Source organism: Dicentrarchus labrax, unplaced genomic scaffold (genome assembly GCF_905237075.1).
Source record: "Dicentrarchus labrax unplaced genomic scaffold, dlabrax2021, whole genome shotgun sequence".
Classification (NCBI taxonomy): Eukaryota; Metazoa; Chordata; class Actinopteri; family Moronidae; genus Dicentrarchus; species Dicentrarchus labrax.
The window spans coordinates 13,215,548-13,240,585 of record NW_026136703.1 but is presented as its reverse complement, the minus strand read 5'-3'; the positions used below and the strand labels follow the sequence as shown (position 1 = coordinate 13,240,585).

Genomic DNA, 25,038 nt, shown 5'->3' with positions numbered 1-25,038 from the left:
CACAGACATATTACAGATCCTTCTCTTTTTGTTGTGTGTGTGTGTGTGTGTTTGTTTTGGTGGTGAAACTTTTTTTGGGGGGGGGGTTCTAGGTCCTTCTGTCGTGCAGGTGGCACAGTCTGTCCGTCTGTCTGTTTGTTGGTGCACCGAGCCTCGGCTCCAGCGGCTCGTGATCGCAGAAAATGTCACACGAGCAGCTTCTGTCCGAGTCAAGTTTGAGGCTCTCTCTCTCTCTCTCTCTCTCTCTCTCTCTCTCTCTCTCTCTCTCTGTCTGCTGTTTGTGTGTTTGCAGGTTTACTGTTACAGTCGGGGTTGTTTGATGGAAGATGAACGATAAGTGCAGGAAGTTTTTAGCCTGCCAGTACCACCGGGAACAACTGCTAGAGACTCTTTCAACCCTCCTGCTCCTCTTTTACTGGTTGTTTCTTTTGGATTGAGAGCTGGGTCATTGGCCGATTAATCTATTAATGAGCTGAATTAGGAACAGTTTTGGGTGATTGATTCATGGTTTGTGGCCTTTTTAAGCAAACATTTTTACTAAAATGTGGATATTTACAGGTTTTCTATGATAACAAACTGAATATAGTATATTTGACTTTTGGACTGTTGGATCATTTAAGTAGGCCTACCTAAGTACATTTTGAGGTACTTGTACTTGTAGTGGTGGAAAGAAACTAAGTAGGCTTCATTTAGGCAACTCACACTTTACTGGATTATTTTCCTTTTGTGGTCATTTTACTTTATGCTCCAGGCAAATATTGTACTTTTTACTCCACAACATTCATAAGATTTTACAATTAAAAACATCTACACGTATAGATTAGATGTAAGATTAATCCTGACCTCTTAGACTTGTGACTTCTTACAAAAGGCAGTGTCTATGTGTGTCAGATGTGTATGAGTTGCAAGCAGCAACAGCAAAGAGATAAAGTAGTTTAAATGTGCTCCTGTTCAACCAGATATAACAAACTCCTCATATGTTAATGCATCAGTAATAATAATCCAACAGGATGTATAATAATATAAAACGTTCATGCATAATGAGTACTTTTGATACTTAAAGTACAATTTGCAGATGGTACTTTTGTACTTCCAAGGGCCATGAGGCAGTGTTAGATGGTTTAACGTGTCCAGTCAAACGTGATCAAGGACACAGAGTTGATATTCAGATATGGGTCACTTTTGAGGAATATTAAGCTGTTTAAAGACGTTTTTGACCCTGTGTGCCAGAGAGAATACTCAAAGTGCTCCATGAGGAAGTGGTAGTAGCTCTTCTTAACTAACTGGAATTATGTATGTAGAGCCCTCTGATAAGCTGATAGATTGTAGTCTTAATAGTGCTGTTGTTTCCCTTGTAAAGTGTTAATTCTAGAAAGTGAAAGGTTTTTTTAATGCTGTTCCATAATGAAAGAAAAGATGAGTTGAAAATCAGTCAGTTGTCCTCTATTACCTCTTCAGTTATCCGGTGACAGTTGACTCCCGTTGCCTTATGTTTTTTGGCTCTGATGAAGACATAGTAGTGTTGAAACTTTAGCCTGTTTAAACTGGTAAAGACTGCAAATCTGTCAGTGTTCTTCAGTCCATTTTCTCTTGAAAGTTCACTGTCCTTGAAATATAAAGCTCCAGATTCAGCTGCATTCTCCCAGAAGGAAACGTCTGTGTCGGGGGGTGTATTTACTTGTATCCTTAAACTGTGATACTTACTAGGTTAAGGAGCAAAGTACTTCTTCCACCTTTTGTTGGATAAAACAAGCGATTTGAAGACTTGGGCTCTGAGAATTTGTCATGGACATCTTTAACTTTTCTCTGACCTTTTATATATTACATGATTCTTAGTTTAATCAAATAACCATCAGATTAATCGCTAATGAAGATGACTGTGAGTTGCAGCCGTATTTGGATTCAACAGCATCTAATATGCGAAGAGTTGATCCCCTGTGCTGTAAAACGGCATTGAAACATACAGGCTTTGACATCAGGGTTATAATGCATGACATACAAGTTGCCTAGTGAGTTCTTCAGTATAATGGTGTTTGTAAAGCCTCTTGTGGACAGAAAAGCCCGACAATGGAGCTTCAGTTCTGGAGGTCGTGGTAGATTTGTGTCTAGTCAGTTCTCCAGAGCCTACTTTGACAGGCCCGTCATAGCAGCATGTTGAATAGAGGTGCACTGCCCACACGTGAGCCATAAAGCTGGATATCAATCATGGACATAATCCCATTATTTCTGAAGAAGTGTCCTGTTGTGGCTGTAGAGAGGAGGAGGAGGAGGAGGAGGAGGAGGAGGAGGAAAAGGAGGTAGAGGGGAACGTGCCTCCTGTCAGCCAAACGCACTGTGCTGTCCAAAAGGAGACAAATACTTCCTGCTCAGATACGGTCCACATGTGCTCTGCAGAGAATTTAATAGAATAGCTATCAATAGTGTAATTAAAAAGAAAGCATTGTGGTTTATTGTTCATGTTGTTGTTATAAATTAAATGCATAAAGACATTTTTTTTAGTATAGGAAAAGACCTTGTCAAAGTGAAAACAACATCACACCCAGTATGAGTGACTTTATTGTTCAGGAAGTTGCACTGGAAAAGCTCACTGACGCATCCCTTCTTTCCAAAACACTTGTCACTGTTGTGCCCCACAGAGTGATGTTAAATACTATCTAACAGACTGCTCATTGGGCCTGGTGTTTTTTTTTGGATGCCAGTCAGTGCAAGCTACCGTGGGTCTTTTTTTTTTTGTTTTGTTTTTGTTTAACCAAGTAACTTTTTAACCTATTCCTGTCGGTTGCTGATACTTAAGTCAGCCAAAGTAAATTGCTTCATTTGGGCAAGATTTGCATGGCCACGCACCGGGCTGCTGGGCTGTAAATCATTGGGAAATCTGTGTGTTTGAAAATACAGAGAATCTCAAATGTCCAGGCTCATCAGTAAAAATACGTTAAAGCATTTTGTAGAATGTGCCTCGTTGTTCAGGTCTCCTTACTGATCAAAGGATAATTCAGGTTTATTACAACTTGGGTGTCAATTTTGTAATTGTGGCCATTATTCCTATTGGTTATAATGTAGTCTGTATTGTACTGTGTTATACTGTAGTCACCAAGTTATTTGCTGTGATTAGCCTCTTAGGGGGCCCAGAGGCAAACGGCTGGGCCCTTAATAAACCCCCATTCCTCCCACATTCAGCAGTCAACGTACAAGCGCAAAACTGAAATGACTTTCGCAGCTCGTTAGTTTTCTTACCGAAAAAATTCTCTGAACATCATCCTCTTACTATCCGGCTTCCATCAGGATGAGAGGAGAGAGAGAAAAAATATTGATTTGCTCATCTGAGTTGCTTTCAATTATTACTTTGCGTAGCGAGCAATAAGTTTAATGAGCAGCAATAAGCTCTGCTGCCAGTGCTTTGTGCCTCTCAGGCTACACACAGGTTGTGCCTACCTTGTGGTTGTTGAGGTTTTAAGCAGCCTTAAAAGGAGACCAGCTGGCACTACTCTGGCTTAAAAAAACCTCTGAATCTTAAGGTTTTTGTCTACAGTTAATGTTCTCTTAAATTGACTTATTTTTCACTTTGCAGTGTTTCCCACACCTGAAAGTCAGGTGATGACGCACGGTGCACATTAATGCCCCTATCGTGCCATTTATTGTGTTTTATTAACACATTTTTTCTAAACAAACTTTAATTAATTATATTGGCCCAAAGAACCAGTTGATTCCTGGAACTTCAAGAGTTTTTGAGCCTCGGGACAGAGATGTCTGATATTCCCTGCATTGGTTGAGATGTGGTAATATTGCAATATTGCTAAAAAGGAGTCCAACAGGGCAATAAACCCCCAGGTTTGTCAGTCTTAAGTGGAAGAGAAAATTAAGGCCAACCCAAACTGTCCATTGTAAACATGCATCACAGTTTACAGACTCACTGACTTCTTTGACCTACTGTATTTACTTAGTTGTGCGTGAAAACGTGCCAAATAAAAAAAAAAAAGATTTCCTGCAATTTGCCATTATTACCCTAATTTCAGGTGCTCTCGCTTTGGGTTGCCTCCAAACAGAGAGCAGTTTAGATAACCTAACTAAACCCTTGACCTCATTACCACCGGTATGATTATCTGACTTTTTTTGTAGTGATGTTGGTGTGCTGCCAGATTTCACCCTTTACTGCTGAGTACAGTATCATCCTAACAAATACATATGATGGCCAAAACTATGACAATAAGACCCAAGATGTAAACCTGTTTTATCATTTGTGTAAATTGTGGTTATTATATCATATGTAGAACTTTGTGCTTGTATGTTTTATCATGTTAATGAGTTTTGCAGTTGGATCAGTTGGAGCTCCGTTGTTTGAATGTATTTCGGGTGTTGAATCTTGAGTGTCTCTGGATTAGCAAAGCTGTGCTGTAGCCTGTACTCCACTAAAAGCCATTAGCCAGCCCATCTCTCCCTCTCTCTCACTCTCTCTTTCCCTGACTCACCCTGGCACACTGCCCAAGACACAGCTGTGAAAATTACAGGTCTGTTTCATGGAAACATAGAAGAAGAGAAGGCGGGGTTGGTGGGGAAGGAAGCAGAAAGACAGCACAGACCCAGAGCCCAGCGTCAGCTGCTGGCTGGCCCACAGCTGCAGTGGATGTGGAGCTTTCAGAGCCGGGGTCCTGCTCACTTATCACACACACTGGGATTGTTTACATGGGGTGGGTGTGTGTATGTGTGTCTGTGTGTCTGTGTGTGTGTATTCTGGGGGGCGGGTGGGGGCGACATTAAACCTTGTTTGGCTGAGGCCAAACAGAACAGAAGCCCTCACTGTGACTGACAAACGTCAGGCTCCTTGAGTGAAAAGCACATGGCACCAAGCGTCCTTCAGTTTGGCAGATGCTAAAAGCATGACTGAGGCCCTGGCAGGTGGGCAGGCGGGCGGCCGCCCTCCCTCCTCGCTCCCTGCTCGCTCCCTCCTCGCTCCCTCCTCAGCTGGGCTGAAAATCCAGCGACAGGCCTCCTCTATCAGAGAGTCATTGTTCATGATGATGATGACAATCTCTCTCTGTCTCCATTCTCTGTGCTATCTCAATCCATCACTCTCTTGTCTCTTGATCCCCCCTCCTGCTTCCCCTCCGTCGCTGTCTCTCACACATTCTCCTAATTTCTCTTCTCCCTTGTTCTCGCCTGCTCTCTCAGGAAGTCTATGTCAAATGTCTGTATCTCTGAGGAGCTGTCAAGCATAGAAAAGCAGGAGAGTGAATGTGAAAAATTGCCCCACTGATTTCTACTAAGTTTGACTTTCCTTCTGCTCGATGAAATGTGAGGTGTGAGCCTCCCTCTCCACTTTCCCACTCCTCTCTGGCGTTTTACTTCGATCTTTTCTTTTAATTCAGTCTTCATCGCTATCTGTCTCTCTATCAGGCTCTCTTCTCTTTTTTCCTCTTCTCCTTCTTTGCCAGTCAGGCTGTCTGGCATCTTGCCCTGTCTCTTTGAAGATGAACAGTAGAAGCAGATAATTACACTTCCTGTCCTGTATCTGCTCTGTAGTGCTGAACCGTCATCTCTACATCTGTAGGCTACATGCTGAAGCTTACTACCTGCTCTGCTGTGTAGTAAACATATGCTTCCCAGCTTGATGTGCTTTTCTGTGTTCCTCACATATTCTGTACTAAAGTTGTGTTTTGATGCTACATATGTGCACCAGTGTCTCTGCACCTTGTCCAGTATAATCTATGCCTCCTCCTTATGCCCTGCCATTTTTCACACGTACTTACTTAATTCCCACACATTTTATTTTCCTGTATTGTCTTATTTCTAACAGAAATTATATTTTTTCATTTTCTCCATTCAAAACCCACACCAACAATTTCCTAAGTAAACGAGTTGTTATCACACAAACAAACCAGTCATGTATCACGTTGTTGTTACCAGCCCTGCATGACACAAATACTTCTCTCTCACACACACACACACTTTAGAAAACCTAATTAACGTAACAGAATTCAGTCAGTTGTATGACAATGACTGGTTGCTGAAGTGGTTAGAGATGATTACGTGTATACTGTATGAATCATCACATTGAAAACATATTGTGCTTTAATGTCAATAGATTGTAGTACACTTACTGCATTGTGTAGTAATCGCTTGGTCTCACAGCACTGCCAGTCCATTTTCAACAGGTGTAATGCTGCCCAGCTACTGGCTGCAGACCAAAAAGACCACATTCACAGTTGGTTTAGGGCAGTGGTTCCCAACCTGGGGCTCAGGACCCCCAATTAGGGTTACCAAAGCTTCACTGGGGGTGTGAGGCCTTCTTAATTTTAAGGGGTGTAAGAAAACTTAAAAAATATACACTATAGGCCTTTATCTCAGCATTTTGTCTAATTTTGTTAAGAAAACTAAATTAAATGATTCAAAATTATTGTTAAAAACAAACCCCCAGACAGAATTGTATAAAAGTTCATCACAAAACTCACCTCTGATGTAATATTCACACATATTCACTCTTTTTACACAATCCGGCAGTTATTGTGTTTACCAGTTCAGTTAATTGTGCAATTTTTCTGTACTGTTAATATGTCAGTGAGGGGTCGTCAGTTTGCTCAATGATAAAAAGGGGGTCCCTTCGGGAAAAAGGGTGCGGACCTCTGGTTTAGGGATTCACCTTTAGTGCATGAACACATGGTTGCTGTGTGCAACCACAATCACATCACCTAGGAGGAGTATTGACCTGCTGAACTCCACTGACATGCTTAAAACTTATAATATTGAACTAACCAGCCATTTTAGCTTGCATTAGAACAGTGACACCATGACCACTGTAGGGTTATTCGAGGCAGAGGATTTAACTTCAAGAATATACATACAGGTTAGGTTTGAAAAGCAGTTTAGGCAGTTAACCAAGTGACCCCCTTTCACACTGTTTTAACATTATCATCTGATATTATTCCAGATTACAGTGTTGTTGGAAAAATGTGATTTTGTCTACAAAAAATAAACAATAAAAATGAAATATGTAGTTCCTCTTTAAGAGCAAATGAAAGGGGAGAAATGTATGTTAAAGATGCTTAATGTAACTGAACAGGAACAACATATGTGGCTCATAATGTTACATGCTACATTTGTCACCATACCAGTTTCTTTTCCTTGTTATTTCAAAAGTTACATAGTTACATAATCACAGAGCAGACTTACTATCCAAGCTATTGATATTGTTTTTACAAGTGAAAGGGTGTGAACACTTGTCTCTTTTATCTAAAAAAATCTTTCAGTCCATAAACATACTTTAGATAGTCTTATAAACTTTTTGCTTACAGTGCACTGACCGGCTGGCAGCTCGAGGGCGGCTGGTCTGTGGCAGAATCTGAGCTCTGACTTTTCAGGCAAACGGAGAAAGAGATCAATAAAGTATTACAGTGTTATTTCACTCTCCCCAATGCTATCTCTCTGCACCTTCAGAATGAAAAATTCATCATTTTCAGTAAATATCTCCTGAGGTGAGAGTTTCTGGGGCAAGATCTTGTCAAATGGGGTTTCAAGGACAAATGTAGATCAGTTTGGAGATATCTGAGGTGAAAATGGCCTGAAAGTGAGTACAAAGGACCAGACGACTCTTCAGAAATACCGTTGAGTTTAAAATCATATTACATGTCTTGCTCAAGGACAACAAAGTGTATTTTCTCCTGACATGAGGGACAGTCTCCCTGCTCACTACCTCTGATTAGAGTCAGTCCAGCAAAGTAGTGAAATAAAAGTGGATTCAAACACTTCCCACATATTTAGCCTCCCACAGTGTTGACTTTTTGATTGTAAATGGTAAATGGACTGGACTTATATAGCGCCTTTTTAGTCTATCCGACCACTCAAAGCACTTTACACTACATGCCATATTCACCCATTAACACACACAAACACCGATAAAACAGCATCAGGAGCAATTTGCAATTCAGTATCTTGCTCGAGGAGACTTTGACATGCAACCCGAGGAGCCGGGAATCGAACCACCAACCTTCTGATTAGGGGACGAGCTGCTCTACCTCTGAGCCTCTGATAGTTTTTTTTACCACTGTCTTTATTGGTAATTGCTAGATTTAAATTATTTTCAGAAAATGAGTCCAGGACACAGAATAATAGTTTGGCTTGCTTCATAGTCTTTGGCATGTTGAATTTTAGATGTTCAAGCTAAGTATTCATTCTGTTGTTGGTGGGAAATAATCAAAACTCCTGTAACAGAGTATTGAAAAACATACAAACGGGCTGACAAATTAAAGGAGAAAGCTGATGAATGAGTGGAGAAACATGACAAATGTAAATTTCATACTGGATACAAGAGGTCATTGAGAGTGAAAATGATATGAATCAATCAGACACCTATGGGAGAATGGAGAGGGTTCCAGAGGATAGGAGAGTTGTGTTGGGTTTTCCTTTAAATGATCACATTTTAAAATTTTACAATTTAAATTATCACATATAAATGTGCCTTTAAAATGTCTGGAAAGCAGCTATAATCAATATTCTAAAGTAACAATGGATGGATGGAACAGAAATGACTGTGATGTGAAAAGAGTTTCTCAAAGTGATCAAACTACTAACTAATTATAAGAGTTTCATAGCATCTTTCAGTTCCTAGTTTTGGTTTTGTGGTCCACAATTTTTACTGTTTTGGATCATCACAACATGCCATTTTTGTCCACATCAGGCAGCTGTACACTTCCTGCTCGGTTCCCAGAAACGCAGACACACAGACAAAGTTAGCAGGTAGCTAGCATTTAGCAGCTGAAGATCCAAATATTTCCCTCAGGAGTTGGTGGAGAACAAAAACAGAGCTAAAAGAGAGTAAATATTAGACTTGGACCAGAAACCAAATGAATGCTTATGTTGCACCGTGTCTGCTGGATGTGTAAATAAGCAGCTCTTTGCAAAAATGTCCACTATATAGAGTTGAAATGGGGTGATATGTCGGTGTTGTTTTTGCAGAAATCTGTTATTGCAGGAACTATTAACTGTCTTGTAGGGTTTATGCATTTATTATGCAATAAATCTGCTCGTGTGCCACGTGAAATCACATTTCAAACCTGCAGTTGTTTTCTTTATCTTTTTAGATCTCATTTAGTTTTGAGATTTTAATTGGTATGTGCTTTTCAGGAATAATTTACATGCCCACTCTATGTCTGTGTTACCAGTAGTGAGTGAGTGAGTGAGTGAGTGCTTCCTGCATGTAGGAAGCATTTAGTCGCCCTGGTTCGATGTCGTGCCTCTCTCTGCAGTGTGTTGCAGTGTGTTTATTGCAGTGCAGGTCATCTCTCAGCAGTCTATACTCCCTCAGCTTCCCCCGGTGCTCACGCCTCATTAACTCAACACACTCAGCGTGTTTACAGCTGTTAATTACAGACTGCAAAGCTGATATTGATGAGGACAATCAGCATTTATCCCAATTAAGCTTAAATCTGACTACACGCTAACTTGATAACATTGTGGCTTTCCAATCAGTTTGTTGTTAAGAGCCTGAGCCTGCCGTTTTTGTGCGGATATTTAAGATTTCCTGTAACTGAGCATCCACTGAGTGTGTCCAGCAGCCGAGTGGTCGTCATTGAAAGTGAGTGTTATTGGGTATATCGTACTGTAATAGGCCGATGTTATCTGTGTTTTCTCAAGAAGTAGGGTAACAAATGATGAGCAGCGACTGATCACTCATCATTATTAGATTCCACATATCATTAAGAGGATACATAAATTAGATTAATTAAGAGGGATACATGCCTCTATTTTCTGCTCTCGTTAATCTATCACTAGATTATTCCTTTAGGGATTTATATTATGAATGTAATACTCATTAGTGACTTGATCTTATGTCACATAATCATATTTTATAATGTTTATTCTAAGGCTAGGTTATTTTCATTATTGATTTAATTGACTCATCAACTATTTTCTCAATAATTAAGTCAGATGCCCATCACAACTTCTTATGGCCCAATGAGACGTCCTCTTATTTTGTTAAACTAACAGACATAAGCACAAATATATTCAGAAACTATATTCTGTAAATCCTTTTATTTGAGATGCTGGAAGCAGGGGAAATCTATATTTTGTGCTTAAAAGAATACATAAACTGTTAATTCATTATCAATATTGTCACTGATAAATTACTGTAGATCTACTAATCCTTTCAGCTGTATGCTTAATAATGTTTATGTTTCTGTTAACTACACATATAGAGGAAATTTCTTCAACCTTGGCACAAACGTCCACTTGGACTCAAGGATGAACTGATTAGAATTGGGGGTCAAAGGTCAAGGTCACTGTGACCTCACGAAACATGTTTTTGGCCGTAACACAAGAACTGATGGCCATTTTTAACACGTCAGACACAATTCTGTTTCGAGTCACGTGGTTCAGATGACGTATTCAGATAGAGGGTGGGAAGAGAAAAGCAGGATGGATAAGATAGAGGAAAGTCTGTGCTATGCTAGTTTAAATGATATTAAGAGGGAAAGATACAAACAGAAAATGACTTATGTTGATTGGGATTTTCACGTTATGACGAGGAGTTTCAGATTCAGGAATTTAAAGACTTTCTGACGAGGAACTGAAGTCGTTGTGGCTCTCTTTAAAGCCACCAGACGCTTTTCCTAAAACCTCATATAACATGAGAATTGCAATTGTAACTTTGGTGTTTTAACATTGTAATTCAGATCCAGTCATCAGTTGTTGGTGGCTTTGAAGAAGAGATGGATGTAACGGCTTCAGTTGACCATCAGAAACTGCTGTTTGACAGCAATGTAAAGTGGCGAATATGTTCTAAATACAGCGTACACTTAAACTGATAATCTCCCCATCCACAAAACTACTCGGGAGCCATTTTTTCCAGTGTTTTTTTCTTGCATTTTCCCTCTTATGAACAACAACTTTTTGTACTCTGTGAAAGCTCCTCGTGGTTTCACGGTTTGATTGATTTGAGCAACCGTAAATGGCACAAAATAGGCATTTGGAGAGTTTATAAAAAAAAAACCCCTTCCTGCCCTACATCTGCGGTTTGTGCCACAGGAACGCACTGGTGTGACGTCATGTGTAAACTAGCTATGAACTGGTGACACTTTTGAGTCAGAAGTCATCAAAATGACCTTAACAGACACGTTTTTGGTCATAACTCAAGAATGGATGCGGTAATTATGACTAAATTTCACACAGATGTTTAAGGAGATACAATTATAAGGTGATGTTTTTCATCCAAAAGGTCGGAGGTCAAATGTGACTTCATAACATCATTATTCAGCACCATCGTTTAGAAACAGAAGGGGAGATGGGACCATATTTCACAGTTGGTCGAACACTGAATTGATGACACTTTTGACTCAAAAGTCAACGATCATCGTGACCTCAAAATAGGTTTTTATCCAGAACCAAGAATGCACTGGGAATCTTTACATAATAATCGAGTATATGTGTCACTGGAATCATCTGTCATCAATGTTGTGATAACTTACATCTAGTCAAAAAACACACTTCATACAGTTTATTAAATGTCTTAAAACTTAAAGTATCCGATACATATATTATATAAACCTGGACAGACATGGGTGTAAACTGCAACTTGACTGGTATGTGGAGAATTACAACCGCTGAGCTGTAATTTTAGTATTATTTCTACAATATTTCTGAGTTTAAAGTGATCTTATAGTGTCTTAATATAATATTCCTGTAGGATTTATAGTTATCCTGCTTGTTATAGTCAACTATCTGTGTATTATTCTATTTTCCTTAATGTCTCCTTATTAAGAGAAGATTATACAGTAGCCTAGTTTAAAGAGACACTTCTATTTCCTGCTATCTTTAATCCTTTAAGGATTACGGATTATAAATGCTTCTTCTGTAAATGATCTTATAGTAGTACCTTAATATATATATGACTAGATTTCTATAGTGTTCTTGCATGTGACAGTTGTAGTGGGGTATCTGTGTATTATTAGTGTACAGTACATCAGTATTAATATTAGAGTTTACTGATTGTTTTCCATAATTTAGGCCATCCTTAATTACCTTATTAAGAGAGGAGGATACAGTAATTGAGCCTAATTAAGAGGGATACATGCTTCCATTTTGTGCTGTCATTAATCCGACACTGTGAATCACTGGAATACTTCAGGGACTTATATTTTGCTTGTAATACTCTAATGAATTTACAGTGATCTTATGGAATCTTAGCATGAGTTTATAGTACTAGTTTATGGTTTTTCTTATATTTTATAGTCTTTGATTCTTCAGTATTTTAAACATTCAGTCAGGTAACTTTTCAGTCATGTTTGGCACTATAGGACCCTTTTTCCTGTAGTCAGCTGCCTCTGTATTATCACTTTAACAGATTTTTCTTTCATTTCTACTCTTTTTTAAAAAATGTTTTAAGCTCATTTTAGTGGCTTTAGGGGAACACATTTCTTCCGCTGTTTCATGATCACTTCTCGCTGCCCTTATTTTTATGAAGTGACCTCAGATCGGTGGAAGTTCGGTCATTTCCAGTCGACACCAGTGGCTTAAAATAGAGCTATGCATTGCTGTAATAAAATGATATCGCGGAAGAAACACGCGTGCATGTTTCTTTTGGGGATTAAAAAAAAATAAATAAATAAATAGGGTAAAGTGGGGGTGGGACGAAAAAAAAAAATCTCTAGTGCTGATTGCGGACACAGTTTAGTCCCTGCAGGAATATCACAGCACCGTGATGTCGCGTTATAGAGGGATGTCCCGGTGCAACGGCGAATGTGAACGCAGGCAGCGCATGAATATTATCTCCAGCATGCCACTTCGGAAGTAGGTCACCGCTCACCGATTTGTTCACCATGTCTCCAGCTACTGTGGGCTGCTCGGTCCGCGGATCGCTCCCCTCCAGGTCGACAGCCCGACGGAGTAGAAACTGACCATCAGAAAAACAGGACGGACGGGATTTTTTTCTTTTTTCGGAAAAGGGTTGGATCTTTATTTTTTTATTTTTCTTCTTCCGACGGGACGCGCAAGGTAATGATGAACCGCGGCTGTAATTCCCGTCACAGTTTTGTTGAGATGATCGGATCGGTGGGGTAGCTCTGCTCCTAACAACTCGGCTGTAACACGAGCTTTCCCCTAATGATATTGATATTAACTAGCAGCCCCCTCCTCCCCTGCCCTCCTCCCCGGCGATTGATCGAGGATGTTCGGATGTTTTAGACTCGTTTCCCCCCGCCGTGGAGCTTTTTTCACTTCTCATATCACAAGCCCGCACTCCTGCTACGGCATGCTGTCAGATTAACACCGTCCACCACCATGGCCAACTACAAGCTCCAGTAGGCGAGTCTGCTTCTTTTCCACAGCCTGATTACAATACATGCATAACGCTTTCCCCCTCTTCATTGCCCATTTTGTCTCTGCTCAATGCAATCCAGATCCATGGAGTGTTTTTTTGGGGTGTGTGTGTGTGTGTGTTTGTTTGTAACAGCTGCTGTCTGAACCTGCATGGAGGTGAAGGGAGCTGGTGGTGGTGGAGGAGGAGGAGGAGGATGGTTAGTGTTGGTGGTGTTAGTGGTGGTTGGTTGGTTGGTTGGTTGGTGGTGTAGGACTGTTGAGCTGCTGATTTTGCTCCAGGAAAAGTGGACTTGGTGATGAAGCCTCACACACACACACACACACACACACACACACACACACACACACACACACACACACATCACACCAGCTTAGATTCCTGAGAGCTCCTGCCTCTGGGGCTTTTTCTCTCATGATGACAGCTCTACACCATGTCCTTATGAACGAGAAAGCCACCTCCTCTAACTACAGTCAGTTAATATGGCATCAGGAGGAGAGAGAGAGAGAGAGAGAGAGAGGGTGAACTCAATGATGCTAAATTATTATTAAGTGGGTTTTATGTGTCAATATGCTCCATTTACTTTAAATTGCATAGCGTTTAAGGGAGGGTTTTTTAATTCTCTGCAAATTTCAGCAGTAGAAAATACACACAATAATAATAATAATGAAAGGGGATTAAAAGGGAAAAAGATAGCCTAATACTCATTTTTGTTCTTATGAAATAGTGTAAGAGATGATTACACTGATTACAGGACAGGAGACTGTTAAAAACATCTTTCTTGTACACTATGTCGTGTTTTTCTTTTCTTTTTTTGTGAAATACTAGAGATTTTCACCCTTGAAAATCCTTCAATTGAGCCAGTCCCCTGTGGAAAAATCACTCTTTAGGTAACCCACTCACAATTCATGTCCACACAGAGTTCCTAACCTGTGATGATAGGATCATAAATGAATACTGACAAGCCAAAAATCTTGGGAAACACTGATCCAGATGACTGGTTGCCAGACTTTTTCGGGTTATGCCCCCATAAAACAAAGCAATGCTTTCTTGTGACCCCTCATCACAGGTTTAATTTGTCTATAAGTGGTGACCAGTTTAAAGTGATTTTCCATTCTCACACTTTTAACTCTCCTGTATTTCAGCTATTCGAAAAACATTTGAAAAATAAATATATATACATGAAGAAATAGGTTTCTGATTTTGTCTTATCCTGTTAATCATCTCTTAAACCACCTAAACCACAAAATTAAGCCCCAGAGATGTCACTTTGGACGGTTTCCTGTAGGCGTTCTTTAAATTCAAAAATAGAAAACATTTGTGGAAACAATCCACGTTTTCTTTATTTACAATATGTTTCCAAAAGTAACAAGTGAAAAGGATGTATTCAACCAGTAATCAGTGGTTGATATATACATCTTTCAACTTAAAGGCAAAATCATCCACAATCACATATGGAGGCAACATTTTATTTTACTTTATAAGCAAGAAATGGTTATGAAAAGGAAGAACAGAGAGAGACATTTACGGATACGTCATTTGCCACATAAAAAAGTTTATATTTAATCAAAAACAAAATGTGCTGAAACAAATGTTGGGTGTGCATGTGTGTGGGTGCGTGCAGCTATTGGTGTTGCTGCTGAGTGTGCCTCTAAAATGGCAACCTGTTCAAAGTTTTTTAACAGCACGAGAAAGCACAGCAGTATTAACTCTAACATAAAAATGTGTTGTTTTATTTGTTGCGGTCAGTGTGGTGAAGGTCCAACCAGGGAAAAATAATGATGTTCTTCATTGAGCTCCCGTTCTTCCATTGTGCATGCCTGTCTTATTCAAATGAAGCAACTTGATTTGATATCCTCAGACAGAAACTCAATGTGAGGCTCCTTCTGTCTTCTTGTTATGTGGAAATTAAATTTCCCTCTCATGGATTGCATTTCACGGTTCACCAATCATTTGGCAATAAGGGCAGACTGAGCTATGAGATGGTTTGCAAATGTCCAGCCAGATAGCTGTATGTCCACTCCAGAGTCAAAGTGGGTTTGCATTTGTGGTAGGACTCAACGCTGAGTATGTTCTCAGTGATTCTAAGATGACATACAAGGCTGCAACAGATCACAGATAACAAGAGTCACTGGGTATGTTCAGGTTTTAGTGTAGCAGATTTTGAATATTGTTAGTGGGTGAAACAATGCTTGAGATACAGAATTAAATTCCTCACACTGTCTGCACACTCTCTAGAAACACTCTTGGATTTTCCAACCCCTCATTTGGTGTTGCACAATAGCAAGTCTTCAAAATAAAAGAATAGCAGGTTTGTTGCACACTTGGTGATGAAATAAAGTCATATAAATATTTGACTGCATAAATAAGCTTATTATTATGCAGTGCAGAACCTGTTTTAGCAGTATTTGTGTGCATTTCTGAGTCACATCCCGTCATCAGTCTCTTTGACGCATGTTACTTGGTTGAAGAATTAAATTTTTATGGCTTATCAATATCATACTTCAGGGGGAATAGAACGGGGAATGGCGCATTGGCAAACAGGTGTGTGGAAAAGTCATTTTGCCCTGATGTGGGATTTAAAAAAATCCCACATTATGTATGATTGCAGATGAAGCCTGTTTTCACATGAAGTTGGGATTTTATTTGTGAGATGATGCATTTTCATTCAAAATATAACAAAAGATATTACTATTCGATACTGACGTTTACAATGTGTGCTCCGCTCATAGGAAACTCCACCGCATATCAATTCAGACGCTTCCTAAACTTACAGCCAGCCACCAGGGGTTATTGAGATGTTTTGGTTTCACTTCTGTTATGCTGCTGTATGCGCACCCTGCAGCAGCAGACGGTGCAAAAAGTTTCTGGTTGTTGTGGCAGAAGTCCAGAGTAGAGGAGTCATATACAACAGAGAGCAGATGGGCCAGATTAAAATTTTTTGGGCAAGTGATGTTAAGCAAGAACAAATCATATGCAAATAGTGCATGAGACTTTCTGTGCCGCTGTGCCCTGTTTATTTAAATGAAAGTGCAATAAAAATATTTTGCCCCCACAATCAATGTGCACAAATGGCAGCAGCTTGTTAAAAAATCCTAACGGATCATGTGTGTCTCAGATATCAGCGGAAAATCACATTTGGCTTTAATCACTCCTGAAAGAGTGTGTGATTGTGAAAGATGAATGGTTTTCTGGCTGAAGGGTCACTTAATATAAAAAAAAGACCCATGTTGACTTAGTTCTTGGAGGTCAAGTGGCATAATTGTGTTTCAGGGCTGCAGCAAGAAGGATGATCTAGCTCTTTATGCTGCACACAGGAGTGTCATTGCATAAAGGTCACTGGCAGTTGAATCATCAGGAACATTAAAGGTTTTTCCTAAGTGAGGTGTTTTTTGTGTTGAGAGAGCAGGAAGACTCGTGTGAACTGCAGATGATCGTAAAGCTTATTATGCATCTTCTACTATAAAGGTGCTGGAGATGCTTTGATGTACTCTGTACCAGCCTGTTGACATGGTAACTGAAGAGGCTATCGTGTGATGAGTGTTATTGCCTCCAGTTTTGGTGAAATAAGGATCAATTCATAATCATTTGATCATACTGTTGTGTCTGAAGTTTTGACAGTTATTCCTTAATTTCATATCTCACAATGAGTTTGCTTCTACTTTGACCTTGTAGAAACTGAAATATGTAGTCCTTCGAGGCTTAGCAGTCTTTTCATGTTTAATCTAATTACCTACTCTTTGGTAACCCACAGTACCACTTACAAGATCAGCTACAGGCTGTAGCTATGGCTAAAATTAAATTGCAGTGGAATTGCGAATTACAGATTCAAGTCACTTCTAAAAGCATCCATCATATCAAATATTGAATACACCTAAATGCCTCATTTGTTTCTGCTCTGTGCTGCTGTGTTTTAACTGAGAGTGGGTGACTGCTCGTAATGTTGGGCTCCTGGTGGATTGTGTGAGTCATTAAATGTGCTTCAACATGGGTTTCAGGAGCTAAAAAGGGTCGTTATTGATACAAAGGGAAATAGTTTGGGGTTTTTGGGGGGGTTTTTGCTGCAAAAATCAAAATATGGTACACCAGAATTAATTAACATATTATGATCTAAGTGTAAAAGGCACAAGAGGTTGGAGTACATATAGCCTCAGGCTCAGTTTCTCCTCCATTCAGTGTTGTCTGCATGTTATGGAGAAAGGTAGTCTTAAGTGGCCATGTTCCCTGGGGACCGGGAAATTGACAGCAAACTAAGTAAAACCGGTTGTTAAATAATGCATCAGAAGATCCTGTCTGTTACATGAAGTCACTCTCAGATTCTATGTCTATGTGTGGCTAAATGTCTGATCTGTGTCTTTCCACAGAGTGTATGGACCCAGGTAATGATCCATGATGATGCTCACTGAAGGGTCTATCTGAGCTGAAACCCACCATCGTAGAATTCTTTGGATGAAGAGGAGGTGGGGGATCTACTCGTGGACGCCGAGACCATGGTGAAATCTCAGCGGAGCCAGCCTGTGAAATGCAGGAAGACCCTGAAGGAGAAGGCAAGCAAGGAGAAAGGAGGTGGTGTGAAAAAAGGGAAAAAGACAAAGAATGAGCTGAGAGGAAAGAAAAAGAAGGAAAAGAAAGAGTCACATCGACATAGAAAGAAGACACTGGCAGTGAGTGATGGAGAAGCACTGGACTGTTGCGTCCTGCTCACTCGTCTAGAGGAGAAAAGGGTTGTGGGTAAAGAAAAGGATGCACCAAAAACTGGGAAACAAAAGAGCGTTAAAGTAAAAAAGAAGCTGCACTCCAGCTCCATTCAAAGAAGGACCAAATCTGGATTTAAGAAAACTTCCACAGCCAATCAGCAAACACTGGAACCAAAAATCAACCAATCTGACGCCTTATTCATGTTGCCCGCACCTGTCTTTGAGCCCCGCAGGCGGAGAATGGCATCTCTCAATGCTGAGGCTTTCAACAGTCTGCTGCTCTACAGAAACGATTCTCTCTCGTCAAATCTCGCAAAGAAACGGCAGCCTTCTAATGAAGATCCAGCTAAAGAGAGTCTCACTAAAACTGAAAAAACAGGTCATAAAACCAAAAAGGTTCCTCCGGGAGGGAAGGCAGACCCAAAAGAAAGACCTAAAAAACAGAGGCGGTCAGCAGCGGAGGCTCAGAACATCGACTGGTTGGCTTTGTTTGCACCAACGCCTCGGCGTCAGGCCGGCCTCACTGCTGCAACGCTGCTCAAACTCACCAGTGCCACATATGGAACCAAACGGCAAAAAAAGATGGAGTCCAAGCCGGTGAGTGAAGCAGGAGGTACAACTCTGGATGAGATTAGCGGTAAGCCAGAGTGCGGGGGAACAGCGCCGACCAAAAGAACAACACATCCCAAACATGAGGACCAACTAAAGCACAGAAAACAGGGTACAGAGGATCCGGTTCATTCCCAGCAGGGCTCTACCCTCCAGGGTTGCTGTAGTTTGTGTAAAAGTGAGGCTGTGGATCCAGAGTGGAAGGGCAACACAGGAGGAGAGGAGTGTCTCAAACATGCGCTCCATTGTGGCTCCTCGCTGGGATTCTCCTTGAAAACAATCAAAGAGGAGCAGGTGGAGACCGAGGTGTCTTCCTGCTACTGCTGCTCCCAGGAGAGGTGCGTCGAGTACTGTCACAGACTGGCCCTCTTCCTGGACGACAAAACCTTCAAGGAACCAGAGGACAGCTCACTGTCTGAGGTGTTCCACCACCACCATCACCACCATCATCATCATCACCACCATCTTCAGTCCCCCCACTCCGTAACCCACCCAGCAGCCATAACCATCAGCCCGCGCACGTACACCTGTTTCCCAGGCTACTATGTCCACTTCAGCCACCCGGACAACTCCCCCTCTCCCATATCACCCCTCACTTTATGCCCAAGAAGCGGCAAGAGACCCAAGCTGCTCCCCAGCACCGGTCCGCAGCCCTCAGGGATTACCCATCCAGTGTACTGCTGCACCTCAGTGGAGGCGTGCTACGGAGAGCCCTGCAGGATCAACGGCTACTCTTCCTATACCAGCGTGATTCCAGCCATTGCCAGAGGCGGGTGCTCCTTCAGCCCCACAGACTGCACTAAATGTAACCACGGCATCAAAAGAGGTGAGCAGACAGAAGATTGACATTACTAGGTTTACTTTTTGTCAACCTCCAGCAGTGTGTCAGAGTTGTTTTTGAAGAATTACACAGGCATCTGTCTGGGTGGCACTTGTGTAACAACACTGACAACGTCCTCAAGTGCCACAGATATGAGGCAAAAATACAGCATAGTGTCCATCGTGTCTTTGATTTTTGGGTGGTCAAAGGATGTGCATATTTACTGCTACTGCAGGGTGAAGTGTGGCAGTGATGTAGTGAAGGTGCACTTAAATCTTGTTGGTCCACTTAAATCTTAAATCCAAGGGTTCACTTACTTTCAGCCACAGGTCACATCAGCTCAAATCATTTTATCCATATTTTTGTTTGTGGTATAGAGTTTATTTACCTGTTTAGGTTCAAAGCATTATCATGAGTTCACTGGAACACGAACATCAAAGTAAGCTATAGAAAAAAGAATGTCTTCAGAGGAAGAACTCATTAAGTGAGGCGATCTTTTGACTTAGTGGTCTAAGAAAGTGGTTCTCAATGTATTTTTGTGTCAATGTTCCCCAAATGAATACACATGAACCCATATTTGATTCGATGTAGTCTCACTGATCCCTGTCTGATAACATTTAGTTATTCCATAACAGATAAACAGTGAAGAGTATGAAACCTATGAACAAAATAGTTATTCTTATACATTCTGTCATTGGGCATAACTTTTCTCCATGAAATAATAGTGAAATTTAAATATTACCCATTTTCCTGGGGACCCCCTGGAACACCAGGACCTCAGGTTGAGAACCACTTCTGACCATGTCAAATGTTTCTAGTTGGGGACCTTTGTAGCGTGCCATCCTTTTTGCTCTCTACTGTCAGATGAAGTAAAAATGCAAAAGAAAAGAAAGCTTTAGCTTTGTGTACCAGCTCTTGAAAAGTATTCTAGTAGAAGTTGTTATTTAGTTGGGGCTGATTAAAAGGTTACTACAGTAGTTAAGTGTTGTTTAGTGACAATATCAGGGACACTTTCTCAGCCTCCCTGCAAGGTCACAAAAGAAATTAAACTATTTTCACAGACTGAGTAGCACTCCCTGTGATAAGGAACGGGAACTTCATGTGTAAAATCATTGTCCCCTTTTAAGTAAGACAGTTAGATTCCCTAATAAGTTTAAGTATTAAACATTCATGAGCACACTATAGCTATTAGGTTATTTTGTATGCTGTGGCTCCCCTAATCCGGCTGCCAAAGCGCTACAATGTGCTGAGAATAGCTATTATGTCGGGCATTTTTAATCTCCCATTTTTGGAATGTCACTTGAGTGGGAAGTAACAAAAAAATATCAGATAAAGGGCAAGACCTCTTTTGTCCAAGTTTGAATACAAGCGGCTGGACAGTGAATACAAGGCCTGTGCAGCTGAAACCTAATGAGCTGATTGTATGAGCTCCAGAGTCAGCAGTTAGTTACTGTGCTCAAGTCAGAGACATGAACCAGAACAGGAAAACTATTTGTGATGTCTGTGGTATAACACACAAACAGTGTGTGTACGTGAGTGTATGTGTATGTGTGTGTGTGTGTGTGTGTGTGTGTGTGTGTGTGTGTGTGTGTGTGTGTGTGTGTCTGCCTGAATGTGTGTGTGTGTATGGTGAAAAACCCCTGAACGTGACCTCAAAACAATAATAATGACACAGGAACACACACTAGTGTACTGCTCCACCTTAGCTGCACTCTGTCGGCACTCTCCAGCAGCCAAAACCAAGTCAAAGCTCTGAGGGTGAGACTCTTGACTACAAGAGCACCATCACCCTTAATCTTATTGGAGATATTTAGGTTTTTACAAATAGGCCTTTTTTCATGGAAGACATTCTGACAGGGCACAGTAGTAAAAGCACATGTATAAATGATCAAATAATGGATTCCATTTAGCTGTTTTCCTGGTATTGTGCATGTTGGCTCACTGTCACGCTGTCATGGCTTACTAGGATGCTTGAATAGAACAGAGCCATTGTTAAGGTTTAGAAACGTCTGCACTTTTCCTGCTATGTGACAAATCAAAATGTATAATGGTGAGAAGGTCTATGGTCCACCCGCAGAGGTGCTGACACTTTTCTGCCTGAGTAGATCTCCTCTCAGTGCTGACTGTGGGTGTGCAGATCAGGTTTGATTGACATCTGCATTGTTTTCCTGTTGCACCTGTTACAACTGGCATCTTATTGATGACCAGTAGCTTGTGGTGGATAATGTTACATAATGTTTACAAAACTTTAGATAATATTGGTGTGCAACTGCGGTTACAGTCACTTTACAGATTTTACAACTATGTTGTATTGTGTAATCACCACTTTGGCCACAGTTCAGTAAACTTGGCATAGTCTTCCTTTAAGTAAAAGTTCCAATAATACAGTCTAAAAAGACTCAATTACAAGTAAAAGTCCTGAACTTCAATTTTACATAAGTAAAATTACAGAAGTATTAGCTACCCACTGAGTTACCTCTACTGTGTTAATGTTGTAGCCGGTTAATAGTACAGTAACCGTCTCAGAAAATGGAACTGTATAACAATTACTACTATTATTATTATTATTATTATTATTATTATTATCATTATTAAAATCAGTTACAATGACCCTTTAAAGGAATAAAAACGGAAGGTTTTTTTTGGTTAATTGAACCCTAATGCAACACTAATGTAGTAGAATTCAATACCGTAGATAAGCTGATGTTCACTAGCTGCCCGATGATGTAGAGAGTAAAAAGTACTGTAGTAAGCATAACATGGAAGCACTCAAGTGGAGTACATCTTATTGTTAGATATACACACGTCTATGTATGTGTCTAATAATATGTGATTGATATGATTCAGGAGCCTAATGTCCAATGTTAATGTATTCTCCATGGAGGAAATGAAGGCTGCTGATGGAGTTTGCTTCCAGGGAGCTGAGAGATCACACAGAAATAAATTGATCATTAATTCAACTTAATGTCATCACCACAACTGTGTCATAGGAGTGTGCACAACCTGTTCTTGTCATTTCACACAGTTAGTGCTAGTGGTTTTCACCTTCAGCTTCATGGGGATGTCTATTGTGTGTATGTGTGTGTGAGAGTTGCTGCTCTGTTAAAGGCTATAATTGACCTTAATTGAGGGTCTGTTTGTTTTTTTCTGTTGCTTCAGCAGAACTAATAACAAGTGTCGTTCATGTCTCTGTTACGTAACCTTGTTAAAGGTTCTTGATCACTGTAGCTGCTCCTTAAGGGGCAGTGTACATGTTCTCTATCACTCTATTTCATTATCTTTTGTGTTCCTCCTTCAGACGACTACCCATCAACCCTCAATGACCATCACAGTCCCTCCTCCATCCCCATCTGTCCCAGCCCCAGAGTCCTCACTGGCTGCCCCATTCCCACTGTGCCTCCAGCCGGCCAATCAGTGCCCCACATTCAGACTCCGCTGTCCGACCCCAGCCAACCACAGCCTCCGCTGCAGGTGGCGAAAGAGTGTCCGCAGAGTGCCAAGTCGCCCAGCGGGTCGAGGTCTGGCGCGCGCGGCACCGGCGGCATCAGTTCGGCTGTCTGCCCTCTCAACAGGGACAAGAAACAGAAGCTCGGCTCTGCCAGCGCCGGAGAACGAACGGTTGCCAAGCAGCCAAAGAACGGCCGCCAAAAAAACACCAACGGCTGGCAGCCAGTTGGCCTGCCCTTTCAGAAGGAGGTTTTCTCAGTGGTACGTAGAGAAAGTCATGCTAGTGCTGTGTGACGCGGCCATGATGGTGCCGCTTGTAATTAAATGTGGTGTAATTTAACTTGACTGTCCTAAGAGAGTTTGGGGTGCGTTGTCCCACACGTGTCATCGTCACATTAGGGTTTATTCACAGTTTTTTTGAGTTTCATCCAAACACCTAACTGTCCACATTTCTATTGAGCCACAGAAGCCATTCAATACAAATCACATCCTGCAGCTTTTTACTCCACAGCCTCTCCCAGCTTATCAGTTTCTGTCTGCTTGAGGAGTCAGTATTTCCTGCTGCCTGTGTTCCCAGGGAGAGGAGACTCTGGTGCTGAGGAAGTGTTTCGAGGGAGTCCAGAGGGACAGGGAGCTGATTCGGGTCAGAGACACTGTTCTGCTGAAATCTGGACCTAGGAAGAAGTCTCTGCCTTATGTGGCCAAGATCTCATCTCTGTGGGAGGATCCAGAGTCAGGTAGTGTTTACTTCTGCACACGAGAAGCTGAGTTAATGCGGTTACCAACTGAGAACTGAAATGAACTGGTGTGGGTTTCTTTTTCTTCAGGAGAGCTGATGATGAGTTTGTTCTGGTACTACCGTCCAGAACACACACAGGGGGGACACAACCCGAGTGTACATTGTGAGGTGAGAAGCAAATCCTTTTATTCTGGTTTATGAGAGGTCGGCAGGTGTTTGTTAGAATCATATACCAGGACTCCTGAACCCTAGCTCCAGTTAACCATGTGCAAATAGTCGCTATATTAAACTACAAGTAAGCATGGCTAGAATATGTATGCTTCATGTCATGTTAGCTTTTAAGTGTATCAGGTGAAAATAACAGAACCATGAATTAAACTGACTTTTAACTTTAAATTATATGTTCTATATTTCTCTTTTTGTCAACAAACCCTTTAAAAAGACCAAAACCAACAATGATTGATAATTTTCTGTGTACACAAAGCCCGATAGAGCTTATTTGTCTGTTTCATTGACCTCCATTGTTGTCCAAAATCTAAATTAAAAACACAACAAAGAGCCACACCATTGTACTAAATAGCACATCCCTTCATTATCATAAACATGGCCCCTGTAGTTTATTTTGAGTAAATCCCACACAGACCATCCTGCTGCCTTAAGTACTCTCTAACAGAGCACCAAATGCGTACGTTATTTATCAATAAAGTCCCCAGCTTACTAAATGAAACTATATACTTGTGTATTTGTTTTGAAAGATTTACGTCTTCAGTAGGAACAAATGGGTTTGCAGCTAAATGCAAACACATGCAGAGTAGGGAAGTCTGAAAGTACTGAGAGACCGATTAAGGCATTGTTGGTTTTGGACTTTACATGAGATTTGCTGACAATAAACAAATCTGTTGCTATGTTGTCATGCTATAAGCCCTGTAATACAGTCCAACATGCCTCCATATAAGGAAATAATGGTCACATGGGGGTGTTCTTCACCTTGATTCATTGATGTGTATTTATGTTTACTTAATTCCTCTTGCCTAATAAAATACATTTTCATAGGATATGATGATTAGTTTGCAACACACTAATAAGAGTAACTCTTGATCTTCCCATTTAGTATTGCCTTCCATATGTTCCTGTTTGTACACTAATTTGCATCAAGATAAAATTACAATTCAAGAGAAGTGCTTCTGCAATTTATGACTTAACTCAGCAACTGAAAATGTGTCTCAAAGAGATGAGAGTGAATGAACGAAGGTACACACGCAGGCAGACACACGTGTTGAGGAGCAGCTTCTGTTGTGCTTGCTTCCTGTTGTCAGTAATCTCCCAGAGGAACAAGTTGCACTTTATTAAATCTCCAGAAACAATAAACCACATGAAGCCTGTCATTTCTCAGCTGCACTAACAAACAACAAACACACCATGG

At 40.9% G+C, this 25,038-nt stretch overlaps 1 protein-coding gene across 2 annotated transcripts in view; it reads left to right on the top strand.

Moving 5' to 3' along the window:
* bahd1 (bromo adjacent homology domain containing 1) overlaps positions 1-25,038 on the top strand; it is a 29,972-nt gene that overhangs the window by 501 nt on the left and 4,433 nt on the right. Inside the window, exons 1-5 of one of the 2 annotated variants that reach the window (XM_051392031.1) lie at positions 12,639-12,981; positions 17,668-19,435; positions 22,728-23,137; positions 23,454-23,613; positions 23,704-23,783. In XM_051392031.1, coding sequence (XP_051247991.1) covers positions 17,794-19,435; positions 22,728-23,137; positions 23,454-23,613; positions 23,704-23,783 — 2,292 coding nt within the window. In that variant the 5' untranslated portion in view covers positions 12,639-12,981; positions 17,668-17,793. Of the gene's footprint in view, positions 1-12,638; positions 12,982-17,667; positions 19,436-22,727; positions 23,138-23,453; positions 23,614-23,703; positions 23,784-25,038 lie in introns of those variants that run through there. The other variant, XM_051392022.1, reaches the window with a different exon arrangement.